Source organism: Clupea harengus, chromosome 15 (assembly GCF_900700415.2).
Source record: "Clupea harengus chromosome 15, Ch_v2.0.2, whole genome shotgun sequence".
Taxonomy (NCBI): domain Eukaryota; kingdom Metazoa; phylum Chordata; class Actinopteri; order Clupeiformes; family Clupeidae; genus Clupea; species Clupea harengus.
The window spans coordinates 2877456-2889522 of record NC_045166.1 but is presented as its reverse complement, the minus strand read 5'-3'; the positions used below and the strand labels follow the sequence as shown (position 1 = coordinate 2889522).

General features: G+C 42.8%; 1 protein-coding gene across 2 annotated transcripts; it reads right to left on the bottom strand.

Annotated features, from left to right (window-relative positions):
* Positions 1 to 7097: 7097 nt before the first annotated feature.
* vgll2a (vestigial-like family member 2a) lies at positions 7098 to 10676 on the bottom strand. 2 transcript variants are annotated; one of them, XM_012821385.3, is made up of 4 exons: positions 10443 to 10676; positions 8916 to 9204; positions 7972 to 8460; positions 7098 to 7394 (listed from the first exon to the last, which is right to left on the bottom strand). In XM_012821385.3, exons 1-4 carry the CDS (start codon positions 10524 to 10526, stop codon positions 7351 to 7353), a joined length of 906 nt encoding a protein of 301 aa, XP_012676839.1. In that variant the 5' UTR covers positions 10527 to 10676; the 3' UTR covers positions 7098 to 7350. The 2 variants fall into 2 exon arrangements, with proteins under 2 accessions (XP_012676839.1, XP_012676840.1); XM_012821386.3 differs by having other exon boundaries at positions 8934 to 9204.
* Positions 10677 to 12067: the final 1391 nt, after the last annotated feature.

The following is a 12067-nucleotide window of genomic DNA, read 5'->3' as shown; positions in this document are numbered from 1 at the left end:
ATCTTTGGCTCTCTTGGCTCCCTTGCACACAGCCGTCCATTTTGTTGTAGATCTGCACCTTCCATCGCTTTCACATCAGTTTCTCAGATCGCTTCCCAATATTTAATCTTTGGCATTGCTATAACATGAATATCAATTTTTGCATCTCTTGCTATTTGTCTTTTATTAAAATTCTAATTTGTATCTAATTTTATTTATTTTTTTGCAGTGATTTAATTATTTTTAACAATGTCTTTGATTGTGATGTCCTTCTAATGTGCATTGTTGTACTCAATTGTATGTTTCTATTTGAAATGTTTTGTGTTAAGCACATCTGTCACCAAATCTGGTACTCACACTTGTCCAATCACCTCTCATCCTATCCCTGTTCTACCCCCAACCCCCATGTGTTCTTCTCTTTGTCTGCTCTTCTCTTCTCGTTTCTGACTTCCTGGTCATACTTTCAAGGTAAATATACTCTTAGCTCCATTAGTTTTGCTGCAGCTACCCCCCACCCCCTTTTCCAGAGCCCAGTACCCCAGGGCAGAGGCCTAATGGCAGGGCTGTTTGGAGCTGGCTCTTAAGGGCTCCTCAGCAGGAAGCTTAAGGTTCTCATGTTACCTGGCCAGGTAAGACCATGTTTGTTTACCATGATCAGAGTAAGTCCGGAGGTCACAGCACATGAAAAAGTGACTTTTCTGAGAGCGAGGGACTGTTGACATTTAGAATAGCTGATACTTAATCCCAGCATTGTGTGCGATCGAGCAATTGACTTACCGTGTTCCTAAAATTCCTCCACTAAAGCAGAGGCCCATACGAGTATAGGTGCATAAGCAGAGAAACTCTTGTTTTGTAATTAGTGTTTTGTCTTCCCTATGAGAGCTGACAACCTGATTTTCCTTGTTTTGTAACCTCCTTTTCCATGCAAGCTCTATGTTGCGACATCACAGGGACAGTGACAGATGTAAACATTGTGCTAAACTTACAAATGACACAAACAGAAACACCAGTGAGATGATGAAAGAGACTACAGAGTAAAGCCAACACTGGCAGACAGACCATGCCTCTTTTAAACAGAAGATATACCACCCGTACCCACTGCTCACTTTCAAGAATCTGGCGGCAGTTAAGATGTGCCGTCCATCATCTTAAAAATAGTGAGGCTCTAGTAGGAACAATTTATCTTGCAGACACAACGTGACATTGAAATGTTGGAACAGGAAGCTTATTCAGTAGCCAAGCTCTTCCTGCCTTTAAGACAGCTGGGTGTGGGGTGAATATGTACGGTGGTTTGGGGGTCGGGGGGTGTGTGGGGAAGGTCCTCCTGTTCTGACCGGAACAGGCTTTTCGAGACTTCACAATTCATAAATCAGATCCCCAACCGCACCCCAGGGTCCAACTGACCAGTGTGGCTGATCAGAGCCTGAGCTCCTCTTGTTTATCAGCCCTGCAGCTTGGAGGTCAATGTCACCGCACCAGTGGCAGAGGCGCTACAGAGACCTTCAGCTCCACGTGGAGAATCTTTAGTGCTCCCACAGCCCTTGGTCCCTGGGAGCGAGTAGGTGCTTGTATCCGGTTTGAGAGGGTGTTCCTGAAATTGGATTCCAGCACCCTGCACATATTTCTGCACTTCCATGACTTCCATGTAGGTTTTCAATCTCTTACTGCGTTAGCCTGTAGACCTCTAATCGTCGAGCTCAATGTGTGGCACCTCAATTTAAATGCAGCCGTCAATTAGCTTAAGTACTGGCATGCAGAGTCTGCATAGCTGGAAATCTTAGGGGGGAAATCAATCTTGGCTTCAACCACAGAGAAGTAGAGAGGTACAAAATACATAAAAACAAACATGCCATTGAATGTCTGATCATGTTCATTGCAAAAATCACATCTGAAATAGCAAGTGCTGCTCGTGGGTCGTTACTGAATGACTGACTGTAAAGCACACTGGCATGTTTGACATGCGGTCGGTCCTCGGCCCTGACAAAGCACTCAGTCAAGTACAGCTGTGGGCACAAGCTCTGTCTCTTTATATGCAGAACCGTGACAGTTTTCTCAGTGACCATCACTGCCTCCCCATACGTGTGCAATTCCTTTAATTGCATTGTTAACAATTTCAAGTGTGTGGTTGGCAGATTTGTAAATCTTCCAAGGGGTCCATAAACAAAAAAATTCAGTGCAACGCACTCTAGAGACTTCCACTCTAGAGACTGATTTCCAGTCAGTTTTGGAGTGTATCGTGTCAGACAGCTCTGGCAGTGTTGCTAGTGAGCTCAACAGCTGCTTTTCCATTCACTGTTTCCTTCCGTGGTTCTTTTTCATAAGGCTCATTGTTGGTCGGTAATTGCAGTCCTGACAACCTTTATTCTTACATTTTGTGACTTGTTAATGTTGCCTGTCAATGAATTTGTTGATGCATGTATGTCACCGGTATGCCATGGGCCATGGGTATTCACATGACGTATGCAGGCTCTGCACCACACACATGTTTTCAAGGGGAAGGTTAGTGTTGTGTGGACATTAGCGGTAGCTCCTGACATAATGAGATGGAAGTCACAAATAGTCGTGAAATAAATAATATGTTTTTTTTTTTTTTTTCATCATAATAACAAATATTTTCCCTAAGATCATAATAGTTGCAATTTTGTCACTGTTCTTATTCTGCCTCTTCCTTTTATCGGACATTTTGTTGATGGTTTATATTGAGTGACTGTTTCTTATATTGAGTGAGTGTTTCTTCTATGTTACACACTGTAGCAAAGTGTGTTAGCTATGTGAGGAATTCTCAGTACAAGACATGATGATTCTGTTCTATTGTATGGAGTGTTCTGCCCCAGTTAAAATGCAAACAATGTGCTGTGTGGTGAAACGGGATACCCTCACTTAACACTGCCTCCCTCCCGGTCCTATAAATCAGCCTGGAGAAAAGATGATACACCAGAAAGTAAAAGTCATCACCTCATTCATTCCCCCCATTAGATTTACATAAGAAAAGCAGAGCTGATGTGTAAATGACAAAAAATTGGCCATTGTCAATATACATGTACACAATTCTACAGGAATACATATTCTGTTGCTATACAGTTCAGGGCTTAGGAACGGTAATACATGTTGCATAGTTTGATACCCTTGTAATGAGATGGTAAGTCCGTATGAGTATAAGTATAAATAAACGAAATATTGTCCTTTTTACCTGTTTGTCAAGAAATGGAAAATAGTTTTACGCTCCCAAGGTGAAATAATCTTCCTGCCGCTATGTGGCCCTAATAAGAGAACGCAGTCGGCTATGCCCCGCCGTGTGAGCGATGTACCCCTGAGTCCCTTAACTCTAATGCATTTGCTTCAGCTCTCTTCGCTCCGAGGGAGTTTGGAGCGATTATGTTAACTAATGTGAAAAATGCCAGCGCCGGAGATGTGAGAATCTTCAGCCATGCGGCACATGTGGATGGTCTGAATGTCACACAGAGCTGTTGTACAGCTTCCGCATTAGCGAGGTTCGCATTCTTAAACCTCCATAGCGAAGCATAGCAGTCTAACCCACGAAAGGCTATTGATGCCTCCTCCAGAGACCACGGGGACGGGATGAGTTACTTTACTGAAGGCTCTCCGAGGGATGCAACGGCACCCACACGTGTTATATCCCTTCACAGCATCCTAATAGAAACCTGCTTCATGAAGTTAACAGTTGCGAATGAGATATGGCACTGACTAAGCGACCATGGAGGCATCACTCAAAACAGAACAGTTGGCGCCTGGAGCCATTGAAAAAAAGTTTCAGTCACCTTTCCAGTAATTGTGTAGTTGGGCGGTAGGCCTAGGTAGATCTTAAGTGTGAGTGAGTATCGACAAGACTACCTTGCCACTCACCTTGAGCAGTTAGGCCTATGGGCAGAAAGTGGTTTGATTAACAATGATCTGAGCTGTGGCACCGTGCCCGGAATGGAGTGTGGCAAGCCATGGCACAAACTCAGTTTGCATTTCCCCGGACCAGTGAGATCACGGTGCGATTAATTCATTGGCAAAATAAAACGACCTTACGCCGCTTGCTGACTTGTGTTTACAGTCACTTACTATGAAGCTAGTATAATAATACTATAAATGTATACTATATAATATATACTATCTCTGTTAACGATGTACCCTAGGGGCTGCGGTTTAATTGGGGAAAGTACGCTGGGTTGTAGGCTTCTCAATATGATACACATTTTTTTAGAAACCTTAATGTATGATAAGCTAGGTCTACACCATCCGGAATGGTCAGTTGATGATCCAGCTATGGATATTCACTATCACAAAGACGAGGTTATTTTTTTATATGGCACCGTGACAACGTGGCGCTCGCGTTTTGCAACAAGTGATTATTAAAACAACCTGAAGCCTGGGCTCTCATATTTAACAGATTAAAGCAAATCAATTATCGCATATTGATTGCACCCATTTAGGCAAATGTGGTTGATATATAAGATACATGCTGATTAAAATTCCTCTGACCTGTTTACCCATGTATTAAACTACACTGGAGCTGACCTGCTGAACGCCTGGTCGTCCCGTTGGTGAAGGGCACGCATAGTGACAACTGGCCCCAGATCCCTCGCGCTCTCTCCAAAAAAGGAGAGGGGTCTCTGTGTTTCGGAATAATGTGATTGACAGCCCAGTTCTTGCTCCAATTAGCACCCAACAATTTATGAGCTCCTGGTTTAAGATTATGCGTTAACTTCACAAATATTCCAGCCACGAGAACTGCAGCTATCAGATGTCCTGCTTCATGTTTCCTTCGGCTGGCCGTTTAAGCAGCACAGGACTGCGTGTGGTGAAACGCGTCTTGCGCTCACCAGCTTGCAAACGACCCCGTCCAAAGCTTGCTGTTACAAATAGTGCCGTCATGCTAAAATTGGTACAGTAACTGGGAAGGGTATCTCACAATGTAAGCATGTTATACATAATGTCTCTTCACGTGTGACTCAGTTAATGAAAAACATTTGCATTAAAGCATTTACTCCTCTGAAAACAGGCCAACAATATTAACCAAAATTAACAATAAATTGCTCTTGACTACATCTAACCAACCTTTTGAGACAGAATGGTTGATTTTGTTATAGTTACAAAATAAAGGTGTGGCCCACATTACAATATTAATCCTGTCAGTTGCTGGAAGCTGGCTGGGTAATGATCGTGTTCCACAAGTTTAGCCCATGAAAAACAGACCTTTGTTTTACCCACAGCAGCATGGCAAGAGAAGCACTCTTGCTTCCTTGTCCTTCATCACTTTTGTCAGAAGTTGATATTAATCTACAGCCAGCTGTCCAGTATTAAATGATGGAACAAAACAAAAGACCTAAGAAATATCACATATGGTGGCATACTAAAATGTCTTTGTTTGACTTTTTTTTTTTGCTTCTCTCTTCAGCCAGGCAAATATTTTTACCATGCTGAGTTTCTGGCTGTCTAATGAACATGTTATGGAGACTGCATTAGTTCAGGGACTTTTGCACGAATTTCTTGATGAAAACGGAGTCTTGTGAATGCACTGACAGAGAGCTATTGAAACCCCATACAACACATGCTAGGCTCAAGAAATATGTCCCTTGAAGTAAAGTAAACCTGACCTGCTGTCGTTCTAGCCTCGTCAGGGTTTATATGTGGAGATACTTCCTGTGTCCTATGCTTCCTTTGAGCAAGTTTTTTTTACCAAAGTACTTCACTTAATGTCACATGCAATGGCAGCATTAGACACTGCCAAACCAATGAAGACAACAGTAATACAGAACATGTTGACCCTGAAAATAAAATGAATGGGCTGAAGCATGAAAGTACATTTTTTCTTTCATTTCTTTTAAGTGTTTGAGAGGGTAGGTCTATTCAAAACTGTCAGTTATGAACTTGAGACATTTAGGAAAATCAAAGTATTTACAGTACATTTAATGGACATGCGCTCAACAAGGCTGATGGTTCTCATAAGAAAATGGAAATTCTATCCTTTTTGTCCAAACTGACCATACAGAAAACACTTAACAGATCCACCAATGCTACCGAAAAAGCACAATTTCTGGGGGTAATGACAATATCTATAGTCTGTTTATATATATATATATATATATATATATATATATATATGTATATAAATAAACAATATATACATACTGATATGTATATATATATATATACAGGACCATTTGTTATAATCAAAACAAACTAAATTGTGACTTCGGGACTGAAGAAAAAAACTTTACAAGGTAAATATATTAATGCGTTTCACATATCAGGGCTAATTATTTATACATTTTTAAATGGAACAATTTTCAAAGCTACCTCAATCCACACTTGAGATATGCCTTGGGACAGGGTTCACACAGTCATGTACATACATGTATACAGATACACAGCTTTAGAGCTAGTTGACCCAGAGATGTGTGTGTGTGTGTGAGTGTGTGTGTGTGTGTGTGTGTCTGTCCAGTGTTGGCTCCCCCATCCCCCTCTTGTCCAAATCAAAAGCCAGACCAGTTGTTCCCTGTGGGTGGAGGTCCAGGTTTCACAAAATAGTCTTTTTATGAAATCCAGAACCCATGCTTGGTCAAACGCTACTCAGCGACACCGCTATTGTGTGTGTCTGTTGAGTTCCAAAAACAGTTGTCATTGGCAGCTGCTGTGAGCAATATAGACAGAGCCCAATGGCTTCAAATAGCCTGTGCTCTCTTCAGTCAAGACAGGGAATGCTCTGCTCTCATCCTATTCTCTTTTCCAGCAATGTTAACCATATTGATTTAAAAACTCGTCAAAAAAGACATCCACCCCCCTAGACAGTGTGCTTTCCTTGGTAGAAAAAGAAAAACTTGTAAGGGTTGAAAGACTCCATTGCCCCACTGAGTAGCTCCTCCAAGAGAACACGCGTCTGTCTCTCTCTCTCTCTCTCTCTCTCTCTCTCTCTCTCTCTCTCTCTCTCGCTCTCTGTCTTTCTGTCTTTGGACAAGTGTCCTCTTTGTAGGAGTTTAAAGCGTTCAGCTGTCTGTCAGTCATACCACTGTGTACTTCTGGCAAGCTGTTCCTCCAGGATCACAGAGCCGCCTTCCCCCCCCCCCCCCCCCCCCCCCCCCCCCCCCCCCCCGCCCTCTCAAACTGTTGCTGTTAGGTCAACGAGACTCAGTGTTTTTTGTTGCTCACTCTTGTCCATTGGAGGGGTTCCTGGAAAGGGGTTTAGCTGAAGATTGGCCTTCCTCTGTGGCCTAAGTTCAGCTCAGGAGGGTCCCACCACAGAAGGTGTAGCGTCGAGCTGCAAGTGAGATCAAAATCTGTTACAGAAAAAGCCTGTCAAAGTCTACAAGGCAGAGAGACAGTAAGGCCAGCTGAGGAAGGAAGGAAGGAGGGGGCAGCAGCGCTCTAAAACCAGTATAAGTCCTTGCTCTTATCTTGTGTTGGCATACCTGTGAGGCAAAAAGAAATGAAAGACAAAGAGGAGGAAGAGAGGGCAAGAAACGGAAATTAGGAAGAAGAAGAAATACAGGCAGTATTTCATTGTAGAAGTTAGAGGCCTGAAGCAGAAAGCACGAAAGTGTGAACCGTGCAGGTAGAAGCAGAAGTATAAACCCTAACCCACTCCCTCCACCACTGTATCTATTGTGCCAGACTGGCCCTGATAACTCGCTACTTGTTCTATTCTCCCCTACACAAAGGTTCAGCATCACGGTCATACTTAAGAAATCTATTGCTTAACCTAGCTGAATGACATGTATTAGAGCTTCCTGTTTAGACCTTTATCGATTTTTCAACTGTTTTAGAGCCCAGAGATAACCTTGAAAGATTAGTGAAAGACTACAAATGGGAAACCAGCAACCGTCTCAGTCTTTCGAGCTTGAAAAGCAAAAACTTACACTGAGCTTTTTGGAGCACCTCCATAAAATTGGAGCACATTGTTTTTTTTTACCCCAAAGTATTGTTCAATTTAAATTGACCTGGGCTTTTAACCAAGGACCGTGCCAGTGTATCAGCCAGCAGTCTTACCTGCATCCACATTGAGGCTGAGGCTCTGGCCCATGTCTGGGCCTGTCCCTGTGAACGCGCCTGTCCAGGTGGAGCTGGCAGGCTCGCTCTTGCTGATGTCGCATGGCGAGGCACCAGGTGTGGAAACAGAGGCCGGGGGCAGTCTATGTGGCCGCACCGACGGCACCAGCAGTGAGCCGTAACGCGGGTCAAAGTGTGTCCCGTAGACGTCATGCATGCTGGGTCTCGGGTACGCCGAGCCCTGGGTGCTAATGGCGCCGCCAAGCGAGTAGGGGTGGTGATGGTGGTGGGAGGGATGCCAGGGCTCCGGGGTCGCCTGATGGAGGTGGCTGTGCAAGGAGGCGCTGGAGTACGGGTCAGCGGGGAAGGGCAGCTCGGAGTGGGAGGCGCTGAGAGCGCTGCTCAGAGATGCGCTGACGGACGGCTGGTAGGCACTGTTCCAGAAAGAGGGAGGGAAGCTTCTCTGGTTCATGGGGAATGATCCGTCACCTGAAAAAAAAAAGAAAAGTCGTTAAGTGACGTGTACTAAGAAATGCTTATTGCACATTACAGCATCCTTTTGTGCAGGTGAGGTATGGAACGCAAACAACCTTTCATCATCATCATCATCATTTCATTTTCTAAACAATGTCTGTTCACTTACAAAGCATGGAATTCAAATGATCAGGGATTGCCTATTTCTGCACTGTACCTTAGCGTAGTGTACCATATAATTATAGCTTGCTCAAGATATACATTTGTTTTTGCCCCCGCCAACCGATCCTGTTCAGGAATTAAGCTCAATTGAGATTAGCCACTGAGCTTCCTGTTATTCTTTACAGTGGCTGACTATTTTTTTTCGCACCTGAAGAGCCTCGTCATAACAAGTGTGCGGTGAAAGATAATGCAGACATGACAGAGTGCGTATACGGGCCAGGCATTTTGGGTGTTAGTGTGATTCCCACCTCTCCAGAAAGAAGTACCTCGTGCAGACTTGTTACTGGCGGGACTTGGGACGTAACTGCTGGGTTGGCTGAGAGCACGACTGAAGTGCTCATCCACCACCGAACTGATGTCCCCCTGGAAGTAGGTGAATAGCACACATCGCGAGCTGATGTATTCTGCCTCGGGAGGATGATCCTTCTCTCGCGCACAATCCTCTTCCTTTATCGCTTGCCCGGGCAGGTTGGAGAAAGAACTGCCACTGCTGACGCCTTCCTGCGCTTCTTGCATTTTGGAATAAAATGCCAACTTCTGAAATATATCACACAGAAGCAGATGAAAATCCACACTCTGAAAAAATCAGTGTTAGATATTCAGGATATATTCCCAGAGACAAGACCGTTACATTCCTGACAGAAGTTTTAAGGTCTGAAGTTTATGAAGATTGATATTTCTGTTTAGTCCGGCGCCTGTCCTGTTTTATCGGTGTTATGCATTCTAGTAAGCAATTAAAGAATAACCACATACAAGATGAGATGAGCAAGTTACGCAGATATCTTTCTAAAGAAGTGTTTAACGCCCCAGAGCAAAAAAAAAACTATGATAACGTATCATATCATTTACAATTTAGATTGCTCTGTAAACTACTGCTTCAATATCAATTCCCGAATCCCTTACGACTGTAGATCACCTCACTTCTAGACGACATTTGTAATATTTTAAATATATGTGTCTACCAGCCCTATTCTCAACAGGGATTTGTATATTGACTGTGAGAGGTTTAAGGGAAGTGGCAAAAACCTTAAGAGAACTTTGCGCTGCACGTTTTTCATGGAAGAAGACGTCTTCTCCAGTCACACTGATTTAATGAATTGGAACATTTCAATAATTTTGGCAACTTAATTGAAAGCGTTCTTATGATAGCAATTTTAACATAGTAAAATGTGGTGTTTTTTTTTTAATCTAAATTAGGCTATAAGCAAAGACTAAAATAAAAAAAGTATTTCCACAAGAAATAAAACACCATGGACTAGAGCATATTATGTTTTTGTTGGCTAAAACATGTATGACTTTTAAAAAGTGTGGATTATGTTGAATAATATAAAATACAGTCATGCCCTATAGCCTAGTTACTGCGCTACCAATTAGGAATTAAACCACAATGAAGAAGGCTAATAATATAAAAAGATATCTTAAGAAATTGAACATCACGTAAAACTAAGGCCAAATATTAATGATAGGTATTTTCCACCATGTATATTAACTTCAGTAGCATTTATCGAAGGTTACCTATCTAGGCGCTTTCATAGGCTACTGCAAAATCCTTTCAATCTCAGCTAACAGCAATAAAAGACGCTTATAAATGAGTATTTTCCTTTTGGAGTGTGGAAGCGCGTACATTAGTTCTAATAATGTCAAGATCTAATAAAGTTATTATTTAAAAAATCTTAGCAATATTTTCACAATTCAGTGTATCGACATGCATTCAACTCTTTTATGTCATTCCCAAAAGCCGAATATACTTGATCTATTCTAATTATTTAACATACCTGGTGATGGTAAGGATTGTAAGCTGCTGCAAAGTAGGGCTGGGGTGGACCATACACTTGATACATAACATCCAAGCAGCTCATGGCGAAAAGACAGCGGAATCTTACGTGTAATAACCAATCGGAATGAGATGAAGATTCATTTAGAGAATAAAACTTAACTCCCTGCTTATTCAAAGAAAAACAAATAACTTTCAACTGCCGCAAAAGCCCGTTAGATTCCGAAACACACACTCCAACTACCGTTACGCACGGCTAGTGTCAAAGCAAAGCAGGACTGAACTGAAGTGAGGAGGTAAAACAACCAGTGTCTGGACGTCTCTCTGGTTCAGTCTACCAATAGCCCCCCCCCCCCCCCCCCGCCCCACTCGCCAGTCCTGAAACCTCAACAGCATCTCTCACACACAGTTTTACAGGGTGATGATTAACAACACATTTCCCTTCTATTATTTTGTAGCTTGCATGCAGTTTGATACTTTTCCAAAATGTATCCATCAAATCATTTCAGAAGTTCTTTAATTGAAATTAGCTCAGTTAGTTGCTGTAGTTTAGCCTACACATTATGTTTCTTGATAGCCTCATGTGTCATTCCCGCTCACACTGAAAGCCATTTATTTATCGCTATTTTACTGTTATGGTGTCGTGGAGGAATGGAAGTCAAATCATGAATCTATCCACTGGCGATATTAACAATAATCTTCTGACATGGCTCCGATGGGAATTGGAAACATTGGATTAACGTGTTCCAGAAGGCCCCCCCCCCCTTCATTCACTACATTGATGTCAGACACTTGCGGACATGCCACCTCCTTTGGATGCCCACCTGTATAACCCTCTGGACAAATCATATAATCCATACAAATCCGTAACATCTATAAATCACCCGACAATTTCATGTAATTTTGCATTAAAAACAATGTTGATGGGGTGGGGATAATGGTTGGTACACATAGGCGATTGATAGATTGGTAGCAAAGGTATTCCTGAACCGGCAAAGCCTGTGACGTCAATGGTCCGAGTGAGTTCGCGGTGTTTTGTCCCAGGCAAGGGGGTAATTGAGCGTTCGAAATGCGTACCAGTTGTGGGAGGGCCTCTCAGCGTGAAAAGCCCACCTAGCATTAGCCTTCCATTGACATCCATTCGTTTGTGGTGTTTGTTTGACTTGTTCATCTTTTTGACTAACATGAATTGTCCCAATAACAAACTGAGCCAAAACTATTTTTGGGGTGCAGCTACCAGAGAGTAATTTGTTTCTTCCTTTGCTTTACATCACCACACTGGACTTTATGCTGCGCAGTAGACAGTGAGAGGTCCAACAGGAAGGAGCCCATGATCTGGCTTCACTGCTCTCCAATCAAGCCCCATGGACTGGCTCCGCCCACTCTTTCACTGTCTAGTAGCTAACATTAGCTTGCAAACAATGAAAACGAGTGTGTCCTTGTATTAATAAAACACGATACAGACTTTTGTAAACACTGAACTAAACAAGTTAGCTTGTGACAAACGTTTTTTTAATGAACAGCCTCTAATCCTCTTGGATGGCACACCGAAGCTAGGTCACTGACAGCAGGCTATCAGGAAACATGTCACATGACGCCACAATTAGATTAGATTGGTTGGGGTGT

Coding starts and splice junctions, on each gene's coding strand:
- vgll2a (XM_012821385.3), bottom strand. CDS start 10,526: ATGAGCTGCTTGGATGTTATGTATCAAGTGTATGGTCCACCCCAGCCC. Junction 8,461..8,915: donor AGGTACTTCTTTCTGGAGAG/GTGGGAATCACA, acceptor TTTTTTTTTCAG/GTGACGGATCATTCCCCATG. Junction 7,395..7,971: donor CAGCCTCAATGTGGATGCAG/GTAAGACTGCTG, acceptor TTTGCCTCACAG/GTATGCCAACACAAGATAAG.